This window comes from Rutilus rutilus (assembly GCF_951802725.1).
Source record: "Rutilus rutilus genome assembly, chromosome: 15".
Classification (NCBI taxonomy): Eukaryota; Metazoa; Chordata; class Actinopteri; order Cypriniformes; family Leuciscidae; genus Rutilus; species Rutilus rutilus.
In genome coordinates, this window is record NC_140220.1 from 31,372,900 (window position 1) to 31,386,000 (window position 13,101).

General features: G+C 37.6%; 3 protein-coding genes across 10 annotated transcripts in view; 1 reads left to right on the plus strand and 2 right to left on the minus strand.

Moving 5' to 3' along the window:
* ino80 (INO80 complex ATPase subunit) overlaps positions 1 to 1,873 on the minus strand; it is a 40,173-nt gene extending 38,300 nt beyond the window's left edge. For 3 of the 8 annotated variants that reach the window (XM_084432738.1, XM_084432737.1, XM_084432734.1), the window contains exon 1: positions 1,699 to 1,873. The gene's annotated coding sequence lies outside the window, so the exon portion shown is untranslated. The remainder of the gene's footprint in view (positions 1 to 1,698) is intronic. The other 5 variants (XM_084432739.1, XM_084432736.1, XM_084432735.1 and 2 more) reach the window with 2 other exon arrangements.
* Positions 1,874 to 2,623: 750 nt separating this feature from the next.
* vps18 (VPS18 core subunit of CORVET and HOPS complexes) lies at positions 2,624 to 9,466 on the minus strand. Its single transcript, XM_084432741.1, has 5 exons — positions 9,044 to 9,466; positions 8,831 to 8,972; positions 8,396 to 8,487; positions 5,434 to 7,304; positions 2,624 to 3,723 (listed from the first exon to the last, which is right to left on the minus strand). Exons 1-5 carry the CDS (start codon positions 9,132 to 9,134, stop codon positions 2,995 to 2,997), a joined length of 2,925 nt encoding a protein of 974 aa, XP_084288867.1. The 5' UTR covers positions 9,135 to 9,466; the 3' UTR covers positions 2,624 to 2,994.
* A 471-nt stretch (positions 9,467 to 9,937) lies between these two features.
* On the plus strand, positions 9,938 to 12,623 carry rhov (ras homolog family member V). The gene is made up of 3 exons (XM_084432742.1): positions 9,938 to 10,336; positions 10,455 to 10,513; positions 10,959 to 12,623. Exons 1-3 carry the CDS (start codon positions 10,138 to 10,140, stop codon positions 11,403 to 11,405), a joined length of 705 nt encoding a protein of 234 aa, XP_084288868.1. The 5' UTR covers positions 9,938 to 10,137; the 3' UTR covers positions 11,406 to 12,623.
* The last annotated feature ends 478 nt before the right edge of the window (positions 12,624 to 13,101 follow it).

Here is a 13,101-nt window from a genome sequence, read left to right on the forward strand (position 1 = left end):
TTCTGAAGGATCATGTGACACTGAAGCCTGGAGTAATGATGCTGAAAATTCAGCTTTGATCACAGGAATAAATTACAGGTTAAAATATATTAAAATAGAAATATTACTCACAATATTACTGTTTTTTTTTTATTAAAATCTTACTGACCCCAAACTTTTGAACGGTAGTGTATGTTTTTTTGTTTTTTTTGGCATCGTAATGTTCAATCAAAATGTCAACTGGATTTTCTGGGGAAAATTGCAGACTCCTCATTGGTGATGTATGCAGGACTTTTCCAAAGAATAAGTCCACTTTAATATGAGCTTGCATATCTCAAAATGCAATCAACAACCTATGCATAGATTCAAGTCCCTCCCAACATTTTTTTACTTTTCAATAAATCGTTACAGGCAGATGTGTCACAATACAAAAGAAAAGAGTTTCATTGTGACTAAAAAAATAAAACTTGCATGGATTAATGGTTCATATTAATAAAATCAATAACAGGTATTTAGAAAATAGATTGAATTTCAATTTCATGCTGACTTCAACGACTACTGAACTCTTTCTCCAAACCCAAAATATCATTTCTATAAAGAAACGTGCATCGATTTTTTGGCAATGCACCACTGGAAATGGATTTTTACTAATTTAAATCTAGTAGTAATTAATCCAACTGGAAATTGAATGCAATAGACGATATTATAATACTGGTGTATTTGCAGAGTTTGAGAGTTCTGTAAACATAACTATAGCACTGACACCAGTGTTTTTAGTGACCCCATTTAACCATTTCCTGAATGCAATATAACACAGATACTGTAGCAATGGTTATGACGAGTTACAATTGTGAAAATATTCTCATCTCAATAGTTTGGCAGATCATATGACTTTAATGCCCGGGGAACTATTTGTTACACCACCAATACACGCATGTGTAAATACAGCCAAATAACGTTACTCGTCAATTTTGATTTCTTCATTTGCGACAAACATTTATAAACCTAACGCACACTGATGACGATACGAGCGTAACCTTTTATACAAAGAGGAAATGTATAGCGGCGCAAGGTGTCTCAATCTCAACACACATTATAAAAACCGGGTAAAATTACTGTTAGTGTAACGTTACACAATATAATCGACAGGCTGATGATTCATATCTGACTTAGCTTAGCTAGCACATTAAGCTGGCTAGTTTAGCTAACGCTAAGCGTTTCAGCAGCTAGTGTTGCTTGTTAATCTAAATCCAGTTACTGTAGCTACATGTTGCTAGTTAGCAACGCTGCAATTATAAGGTAAACTTGAGTCACGACCACTAAAAATTAGCTTTATGAGGTTTTTTTTTAAAGGAAGGCTATTGAGTTTAGCTGCTTGCTATTGATATGATAACCGTGTAGAGGTGACTTTTTTAGCAACACGATTTAGTACCATGGCAAGTTCTTGATTATTTTGAATAATTGAAATGGGTTCTGTCTCTTTAAGGCCACCACCTCTTTGTCAAATGAAATGTTGGGATATGGTTTAAAATTATTCGTAATATTCTGTGGCCTTGTTCCACGTGAGGTCATGCACCATCTGCCCCGTCTCGTGTCTATATGCACTGCGGGAGTCGAGGAGGCCAGCAGATCTGCGATTCCCATATTCTAATTCTTTCTCCCTCCCGGCCATCTTCCCCCATTGCTCCCCCACCACGTTCCTCATAAACGCTAGCTCACCTTGTCCCCGTGTCCGCCGTTTTTGCTCTGTCTCTGTTGCAGCCGACTCGCAGCTCTCTGTCTCCAAAATGGCGGTTGTGAGCGAGGAGAGAGACCGTGAGTCGGTAGCAGCAGAGAGGCGGCCACTTTCAGTAACTGAGAGAGCAGGGACACGGCGCCATGGCGAGGACAGAGTGGGGAACAGGCGTACCAATCGACTATAGATTGACGGCTGCAATCTTATAAGCATTTAGGGAGGGTATCATAATAAAGTAGCAGTTGCAAACAGAAAGGAGTAGTTTCGATTAAGTAAGGATGGAGGTGAGAAACCGATTCATTATAAATTAAGCGGGTTATTGGAGGAGAGTATAATGGCTATCGGAGTTCTACTGGTTGTGCCTAGAAAAACCGAACGTTGCCGAAGGTCTTATGACGTAACACTTTCCGAATGTAGTCTCAAAATATCGCGTGATTGGGACTTGACGTAGAATTTGTCACTGTCTTGTTGTTATACATAAATTATAACACTAATGCAATATGAAAATGTGTAATGTCTATGCAATTTAGTCATTTTGCTTGGCAAATATTGAATCCATAAATGTAAGGTTTTAAAAATGAACCCCTATTTTCTCACTTTTAAAGAGATGTGAGGACCTGTAATAAATCTTTATCCATGTCCTGTAAAAAAAAAAAAACCCGCATGCTACATTTTGAAGTTTTGAAAATTTGAGGGGAGATATTGTAACGCAAAGTTGTATATAAGTGGTCTATAAAAAAATAAAATATAAAAAAACGGGGGTTTTTTTCTATTTCTGATTTATGTATATATACATTTTAACATTTATGTATATACACTTATATTTATAAATCTTAATTTTTTTGCATTAGGAAAAATGCCCTTCGGTGCACACTTTTGTGCTATTACATCCCATCATATAACACAAAGCCTGGTCAAATAGCATTTATTTGTTTATTTATTTATTTAGCTGCATTACAGTACATTAAAAAGATGTTAATTCACTTAACTCAAAATGCAAAATGAAAACAATTGCATATTAAATTTTGTAGTGCCCACTGCTCTATGGAAGCAAACATACATATAAATCAAAGAAGGCCATTTGTACAGTACATATCTGTTAACATAAGCATGTTAATATTCATTAATTTAGCATATAGCATGTAAAATTCAAAACAAAATAAAATTTCCACAATACACAAATGGTAAATTTTTTGCAGCATATGTACAATTTCAATCATAGAGCCTTAGATAGGTTTTATTGTGCAGCCCTCAGATGAACTCATGCAGAAATGTGTCCTTCAGAGCCAGCTGGACATCTCTTGATCAAACTTCGGTGGATCTATGAAAGGCTTGTCGATGGATTTGATCATCAGCTCACCGCAGTAGACACACTCACACGCTATGATGTCATCGATATCTGACTTGATCTGCTCTCTGCTTCCCTGGCCCTTGCCTAAGCTGACTGTATCCTCCTCTTTGGGCTTGTGCCTGGATTTGGTGGTCTGTGTAGTCGCTGCCAGCTTCTTCTGAAGCTCCTCCAATTTACTCTGCTTATAGGCAGAGAGGTGAGGAATGACTTCCTGAAAGAGGCAATCATAATGGAACATGTGTCCACACAGGAAGAGATAGAAAGGTCGGTTGAGCAAGGGGAAATCACAAGTGGCACATTTTTCCTGAGACTCCACCACTCCGTACTTGTTCCTCATCTCCTGGATGTCATCACGGATACGTTTGGCACTTTCGGTGGCCTCCTCCATTTCTTGTTTCAGCTCCTCTATGTGTTGGTTGTACTCTTCCAGGGAGTTGCAAATTGCCTCCTTGAAGTGGTCTATTGTAACAAAGTCTGGAAAGAAAGGCAAGATGTCCTCAATCTTAAGCAGGTTGCAACTGGACAGGCAGTTCATGGCTTTCTTGACATCTTTCTCCTCCTGAACCACATGACGAGCAATCTTCAGCCACAGCTTCTTCCTCAACTCCTCATCATCCTCTGGAAGGTCAGCACAAGACTTGGCCAAATCTACATCCACCTAAAGGGTTAAACATAGACATGATTATAAAAAAAAAAAAATTTGATCTCAAACATTATCCCAATATAGATGGTTTTAAGGTATGGTTGTGATGCTTTTAAAAACAAAAAAAATTAACTAATTCAAAAACACATTAAAATGCAATTCATACATGCAATGACTTGACACCTCTTCTATGACGAGAATGTTTCATTTTTTGGTTAAAACTCATTTTGATATTTTTGGGGGGAGTATTAAAAATTTGGGTGAAACAACATGACATCATAATGAAGGAAAAACATCTTCATTTAAAGAATAAAATTCTTAAAAAGAATTGATATATTTTATAATTTATAATTTCTAGAAGAAAAAATGAACACAACTGCTTTACTGCTTATTAATATTTGAAAACAATATCATAGAGAGGGATCCTGCAGACCCTCATAACTTTTAAAATTTCAGATAATTTGGCTAGATCAGGTTGTAAAATGCTATGCGGTGCAACTCCCCCAAAAACACAATATTTATGAATTAATAAATTAAATAAAAATGTTTATTTTAATTGATATAAAAATAAAAAATAAATTGTATATATATATATATATATATATATATATACAGGCCAAAAGTTTGGAAACATTACTATTTTTAATGCAAGCCTGCATTTATTTGATCAAAAATACAGAATTTTTTTTTTATATTGTGATATATTATTACAATTTAAAATAATTGGTTTTCAATTTATTATACTTTAAATGATCATTTATTTCTGTGAAGCAAAGCTGAATTTTCAGGACCATTACTCCAGTCTATCACATGATCCTTTAGAAATCATTCTAATATGATGATTCATTATCAAAGTTGGAAAAAGGTCTGCTGCTTAATATTTTTTCATAACCTGTGATACTTTTTTTTTAGGATACTTTGATGAATAAAAAGTAAAAAATAAAAAAAAAGAAGCAAATGTTTTAAAAATAGAAATCTTTTAAAAATAGAAATCTTTTGTAACAACAATATACACTACTGGTCAGTAATTTGGGGTCAGTAAAAAAATTCTCTTTCTTTTTTTGAAATAAATCATTCATCATTTTATTCAGCAAGGATGTGTTAAATTGATAAAAAGTGACAGTAAAGAAGATTTATATTATTAGAAAAATATTTTTTATTTTGAATAAATGCAGTTCTTTTTAACCTTTTATTCATCAAATATATTAGGCAGCAGAACTGTTTCCAACACTCATAATAAATCAGAATATTAGAATGATTTCTAAAGGATCATGTGATAGACTGGATGTCACATGTGACACTGAAGACTGGAGTAATGATGCTGAAAATTCAGCTTTGCATCACAGGAATAAATGATAATTTAAAGTATAATAAATTGAAAACCAATTATTTTAAATTGTAATAATATATCACAATATTAAAAAAAAATTCTGTATTTTTGATGAGCAGAAGAAACTTCTTTCAAAAACATTAAAAATAGTAATGTTTCCAAACTTTTGGCCTGTACTCTATATATATATATATATACAGTACTGTGCAAAAGTCTTAGGCATGTTAGGTAATAAGGGTATTTAGTTCTATGCAATTTACGTATTTTGTCCATTAGATCGAAAGATTGCATCTTAATATCAGGTGTAAACAGGGCCTTAAAAAGATTTTTCCTTTTCTTTATCGTGGACACACTTCTAATGTGATTGCCTCTTAAACAGAAATGAGCACACATACTTGTAGAGCTAGATCCACCGCTTCCTCATACAGCTCCATAATCTTGTAAACCAAGACGCAGGCCTGCAGGTACCCATGTTCGGCACAAAGGCGCAAGGCATATTTTAAGTCGTAGTGGATGTCGGTGACGTGGGTTCCAGCTTGTTCAAGATACCATAACAGGGCATCTGGCTTGTGTTTGGCATAAAGCGACAGTAAGTAATTGTGAATGGCCTCGTCTTTGACGTCCAGCTCATACACACAGAACTCCATGTACCGGATGGTCTCAGTTATCTGCTGCATGCTGCCCATCTGGCTGTAGTTCACCAGGGCTGGGATCAGATTCTTCGGATCCAACCGGTTTCCCATCTGAATCCACGCGTCGACCACCTTCTTGGGGATGTGCTGCATGAGGACCGGAGAGAACTTGTAGAAGAGCTTGTCGTCGCAGTGTTTGGAGAGAACATCTAAAGCTGCGCTGTAGTCATCATGCTGGCAGTAATGAGACACAACACGCTCATAATCTTGCATGATGACCGAGAAATACACCATGTTATCCACGTCGCCGTGGCTAGCAAGCAGGTCGTAGATGGTGCTGCGATTGTTGTAGAAGCAATCTTTATGTTTGGGGCTTTTAAGAAAGGTGCGGAACTCTTCACGGGTCTCTAGAAAGAGGGGTTGCTTGCCGTCGTCGGCCTCCAGCTGACCGAGCCGGTTCAGATAGAGTTCAGTCAGCCAGGTCACCAGCAGAGTGATCTGGGTCTTCTCACTGGGCTTCAAGCTGATCAGCTTCTTAATCAAAAACTCTTTCAAGGCCTCCTCCTGCTTGGCCTCAATGAACTTCAGCGCAATCTCCTCAAAGTAATTCTGAGTGAGCGCATAGCATTTGGCGCTCTCCAGGTAGCGCTTGTTCTGGAAGCAGTGCTCCGCCTCCTTGGCAAGCACCATGTCTAGGCATTCTGGTCGGTCTTTGCAGTACTCTTTCGCCAGATCAAACTTATTCATGTTCATGTACATCTGCCAAACGTCCCGCGCCTCTCTCTGGATGTGGTAGCGAAACACGGCTTTCTCGGTGTAGATCCACACAAGCCCCGTGACGGGATCTTTGATCATCTTTTTTAGGGTGCCGAACTTATCCGGAAATACATCTTCATGTACAACCTGCCCGTTCAGAGTGCAGATACCCCTGATACGGTCAGGAAGCAGCAGCAGGAAGTGAAACTGGGTGAGTACTATAGAGATGGGCTTGACAAAGTTTAAATCAATGTCTGGTGTGTATTCCCACACTTGAACGTCGCTGAGTAGAGAGTCGGGCCGCACGTAGTCCAGCTGTCCATACAAAACCCCGTTGCCCATCATCCATGCGAAGCTCTTGGGGCAACTGCGCAGCTTCGACGTGTAGAATGTAATCTCACTGTAGCCCATATTGACAGGAAACTCCTGGAAGCTAGGTAGGAGATCCTGGTTCTGAGCAAAGATGGAGCTGAACCCCTGCTGCTCCGATCCCTCCGCCAGCTTTCCTACAAACTGGAACAGCCGTTTTCGTGTGGTCGCAACGATGAAGTACTTGGATTCCAAGCCACGTTCCACTTCGAGGCAACAAACCGGAGCTGGCTTGCCATCCTCCTCCAGGGAATGAACCTGTCTGAAGTACTGGTCTGGGTTGGTGTTGAACAGACTGCCCTCTGAGGCAGAAATCTCCGCTTCAAAGATGATTCCTTGGCTGGTGCCGACCAGAATCGGCCCAGTGTTGGTCTCTGAGCCAATTAATTTGTTCCAACCTATGCTTTCAATCAGGTGGCCTCTCCATCGTGATAGACTTCGGACCTTCTGAGTGTTTCTGTTTAGGTATACACATTCGTTTGTGGTGAGGCTGATGACTAAATGTGACCCTGTAAGATAATTGAGAAAATGTCATTTTACAGGCTGCATTAAAAAGAAAGTATTTTAAGCAGATCAACATTGAAATACATGGGCCTGAGCTTTTGATCCTGTTTCCACCTGATATTAAGATTCATTTCGGGTGATTCCATTACTCATGGAATCACCATGAATAATAAGATGCCATTGCAAATGATCAGTGCAAAAAACAAGTGTAAATGGGGTTCAAAATGTTCTGTGATCCGATCACTGAAACCACTTAAAGGAGGTAGAAATGCATATGACATCACATTTGGATTGTTAAAACTAATCCATCTGATGAGCCTAAACCACCCCTGTGCCAGCATTTCTCTGGTTTATAAATGTAAACATTTTAAAAAGTAATATTTCTATTTTATATTATTCCTATTTTATATAAATAATATTTTTTGTATTTACTACATTTTAATTATTTACTAAAATAAATAAATAACTAATGAAATCAATAAATGAAAAATAAATCAAGCATTTAGACCAAAATGACCAGTTTAAAAAGTTGACAGGCCTAATTCACCTGTCAATCAACCACTTAGCCAAACAGATGCTTTAGACTTTCCTGATTACAGCAATAAACAAAAGTAACCCTCTAATCAAAATAACTTATGACATTATAATTTTATATTTACATGTATAAATTTACATTTATCATTTAATTTGAATTAAAAGCATATATAATATTGGACTTAACATGGAAAATGCATGTTATTACAGGTGTAAACTGTGTGTCTCACCTGACCATTTGTGATCGGATCACCTGAGACGGAGCTTAATACAAGTTGTAAACAGAGCATTTGTCTCTCTCAATGACACGCATTGGAAAGCTTTACATTCTTGTGCATGTGTTTCCAAATATTTATATAAAAAAATTGAATATATATGTTGTCCTAACTGAATTCCTCAGTTCACATCTGTTAAGCTACTTTGGGATGCTTGATGTTTCTTTTGTCATTCTAATTTCAAGGGAAATCCAATCACTTATGTGTCTAATAATGACATCTAATAGATGTCCCAAAATGCATTTAAATCCTCCTACAACAAGGTGTGAACATCGACACGTGATTACCTGTAGGATCCAGGAAAAGTTTGTGCACTTTGCCATCATCCTTTCTTCCCAGTTCAATCTGATTTGGCTGATCAGGTTTTCCAAGATCAATTCTGAAAAGCAATGTGTATGTCAACACATTACAACATTTGAAATGCTGCTTAAATAGGAATCAATCCTATTTATGTTAAGGCCATATGTAATGCAAATCGGTAAATTAAAAATTGATTAATTACACTAACACAAATAAAAGGCAGATTAAGTGATTTTTATCCTATCCAACCTTTAATGGTCCACATCCTCCCTCCTTAGTCCTTTCACCAGTATTCAGACATTACATTACACATTAATCACTCATTGCATGTACATAAACTAATCAATGCAAAACTTATCAACCGCAAAATGTCCCAATTATACAGTTGTTGATAACACAGTCTCTAGAAATGGCAGCTTTACCTCAGCAGGGTGTCCTTCCCCAGACTCATGCATAACTGGTTGTTGCACACTGAGAAGTGGTTGATTTTTTCGGGAGGTGAGAAGTCGATGCGCTGCTTGTTGAAAATGGGTTTCTCTTCTTCTAGCCTTACATTCACAAACCCTGTGAACGAAAAAGTTCATGTAAATACCACAACGTCCCCAAATCGTATCCAAAACTGTGTAGGTTTGTACCTGAATGAGTAATCCCGATGTTGGCTGCTGACACACGGCTGTGTTGACGGATATTCTGAGAGTCTTCATATTGATCCAGAATAGATGCCATTGCAAATGATCAAATATTCACAAAACTACAGTACTTACAACAAACACTGAACCTGTGTTTACATTGCAGGGAAAGATGTAAAGTATCTCTACCAACTGTTCCCAGCCATAACACGCTAGCATGTGAGCTAAACGTCCTGTTCAAAGGCTGCTTTTACTGCCAATGTCCCCGTTGTGTGCAAAATAAAACATAAAAGTGGTCAAATAAAGATATAAAATAAAACCAACTGAGCTTCAAATAATATTTTATCTATCAATAATGACAGCACCGAAAGGCCGATCTATGTTGTGTGCATTGCTGCCTTGGTCAGCTGATGAATATCATGTGATTACAATGACAGAAACTTCCCTGCTGTTCTTTATCTGTCCACGTAGTGGCGCTGTTTTATTAAGGATTGTCCGTGTTAGAAATGATTGGGATTATGCTTGATTTGTGTTGTTTATTTTTTTTGCTACTTTTTTATTAATTTATTCTGATTTATTCGTTACTCTAGCATGGCAGTCCAACATCCAGACCCCAAAACAGTGGTCTAAAATTATAAATATCATTTTTATTTATATAATCAAATTTTGTTAAATAAAAATGAAAATGCAGACTGTCTCTATTTTAACATTCTATTTAAATGACCATGGATGCATTTAATATTTAAATGGTGGGTTTTTTTCTTTTCTTTTTTCTCTTTAGAAAAGGCTTGCAGTTTGTTTCATTGAGATTCATTTGGGATTAAAATCGTTAACGAATCATTAATGGCTTATCTGTGTTCAAACCAAAGATTTTTGTCCTTTCCATTGAGGCCCGTGACTGTGGTGGGCGTGGCTATGCAAAGTCAAGCTGATTCAAAAGGCAGAGAGAGGTCCCGTCACAGATCACAGAGAGAGTCAATTCAGCTTTTTAGTTGAGAAAGTAATGAGTCACTCATCAGTCTCAACAAAGACGCCAATCAATACTGTGGAGTTTAAAAAGTTTTCCTGAAGACGTTTCTTCTTGGCTTTAATTGTTGGACATGCCACCTCAAATGGATTACTTTTACCACGAGTCAAGAGTTCCGTCGGTGTGCCTGGAGCAGGACGACGCGCTGGAGCCTGGGATCAGCTGTATGATGGTTGGGGATGGCGCGGTTGGGAAGACTAGTATGATTGTCAGCTACACCACCAATGGATACCCCACGGATTACAAACAGACGGCTTTTGACGTCTTCTCGGGTAAGTGTATGATCTTTGACCCCTTATGGCTGATGGTGGTTAATTTACAGTAAGTTAATTAATGATCGTGAGGATGAAAACTTGACTTTTTTTTTTTTTTTTACTTCTGGTTATTCAGGACAAGTTCAGGTAGATGGGACCCCTGTGCGGATTCAGTTGATGGATACGGCTGGTCAGGTAATTGAACAGTTTCATCTAAACTGTTTAGTCTCTGGTAAATGTAAAAACAAAATTGGTTAACATTTTGAAAATGGAAAAGTCTGTAAAGTGTAAACTTTGTTTAAAAGTATGTACACTGTAAAACATATGATCAATAAAGGTATGACAACATATGTTTTTTACATTGCTTTAACTCATCAAAAGAAGTTAAGCAATTTTCAACCTTTTTTTTACAAGTTATACAAGATTCAACTCATATTTTAAGTCTGTTTAATGTAATTTAAGTTGAAATGACTTAAACATCCAAGTTGATTGTACTTAATTTAGGCAGTGTAAAGTGTAAACTTTGTTTAAACGTCTGTAAAGTGTAAATCTTTCAAAGTTTAACCAAATTAAGTGTCGTTAAACCAAAGTCTGTTCACTTTGTCAAGTGTTCTTATCAATCTTTGTCTTTGACTTGCAGGAAGAATTTGATGAATTCAGATCTCTGTCTTACGCACACACGGATGTCTTCCTCCTCTGCTTCAGTGTGGTTAACCCCACATCATTCCAGAACATTACCAAGAAATGGATCCCTGAGATTCGTGCGTGTAACCCATCCTCCCCCATCATTTTAGTTGGAACGCAGTCAGACCTTCTGTTGGACGTTAACGTTCTCATAGACTTGGACAGATACAAGGTCAAACCCGTGTTCAGCTCACGGGCACGGAGCATCGCCGAGAAGATCAGGGCCGCCGAGTATGTGGAGTGCTCTGCCCTGACCCAGAAGAACCTGAAAGAGGCCTTCGACGCGGCGATATTCGCGGCAATTAAACACAAGGCCAGGAAGGTCAAAAAACGGAGACTGTCGGACAGACGAGCTAAAGCTTTTTCCAAATGCAGCTGGAAGAAGTTCTTCTGCTTCATCTGACCCTGTGGGTCAAAACGTGTGAACTGTTTATACACGAGATATTAATTTATTTTGAACAATGTGTTTACCTAGGGTCATTTAGCTTTATTTTACGGGCGGAGTTGTTTGATCTGTGGAACTTCCCAGCAAACGTTCCAGTGAAATTTGAGAGCTGTTGCGTTTGCGTTGTCAACACAACGTTTAAGTAACGTTTTAACCTGTATAAGTAACACGTGCTGTAAGATTTATAGACCTATTATGAAGAAAGATTAGAGAAAACTTCTCTTTAAATCATTTGTTGTTCACAAAGAGCACCCACCATATGTAAATGAGTGAATTTGCATGAGCTGATTAGCTGCCTATTCAAAGCTTGAATGGCGCTCACGTGGTTGTGTCTCTGATGGTCGCGGGGACAAGAGTTGGTATCTGTCTTATCTCTTTTGTCTCAGCCGCAACTTAGACGGACTCTTTCATATGCAACACCCCAAACTAAAGCCGATGTGTGAGTTGTCTCCTCTTTAGGTGGCTGTGACCAAATAAATCCAACATCACGCTTACAATGATTCAGCCTGTCCTCCTGATAACTCTTAGCTGGGGATTGTCTTGCAAATTGGCGAGATAAGATTATTAGGCTTGTGTGAAAATGGGGAAAATTTGGCAGGGTTGTTCCTGGTTTCCTAAGACGGGTTTAGGTGCAAATGTATCGTGAGAACGCGCACAGCGACGAAAGTATAGCAGCCCAGCCCGTTTTGTGGAGCCGTAGCTCGGTTATGTTTATTATTTTTTTAATCTTTTACTGACAGCATGTACTTCTCACAGAGTAAACAGTGCTGTCTTTGTTATAAATGTGCTTCTTGTGGAAGATATCTATTTTTTAAATGCTGTTTGTTTTTAACAGTTCTGCTTTAACAGTTTTAACTGTTCTTGTTTTGATGCCTCAGGCAAGAAGGATGTACCGCTTTCAACAATTTTTTTCTGTTTGTCTTCTCTACTGTTTTGCCTTTTGATCAAATTCAAGCAGCACTTTTAAACAGCTTCTCCTTCAGTGTTTTTTTGCATCATCTAGAAATAAATTTAAAGGGCAAGATACATTTCCAATGCTGTTTTCTTTTTTTCTTTTTTACAATGGTCCTCTGTTTTTATCCTGCTTTAAGTGTTATATGTGAAAGGTGTTTATTTACATAATCTTAAAATGTTTCTCTTAAATATCAAATAAATGAAAATAACATGCTGAAATTGAATATTGTTTCCTAGTGATTTTTCTGAGCTTAGTTAAGCAGTAATGCAAGCAATTACACTATCATTCGGTGACCTGGTTTCACAGACAGGGCTTTGATTAAGCCAGGATTAGGCCTTAGTTCAATTAGGACATTAAGTAGCTTTTATAAACACGCACTAGAAAAAAACATTACTGGTTTGCGTCTTGAGGCATTTTAAAATATGTCCGTGCATTGTAGTCAGGGATTAGCTTAAAGGGATACTCCACTTTAAAATGAAAATTCTGTCATCATATACTCACCCTCATGTTGTTTCAAACCTGTATGAATTTCTTTCTTCTGCTGAACAGAAAGGAAGATATTTAGAAGAATGTCAGCAACCAGACAGTTTCTGGTCTCATTGACTTCCATAGTAGGAAAAATATATACTATGGAAGTCAATGAGACCAGAAACTGTCTGGTTGCTGATATTCTTCTAAATATCTTCCTTTCTGTTCAGC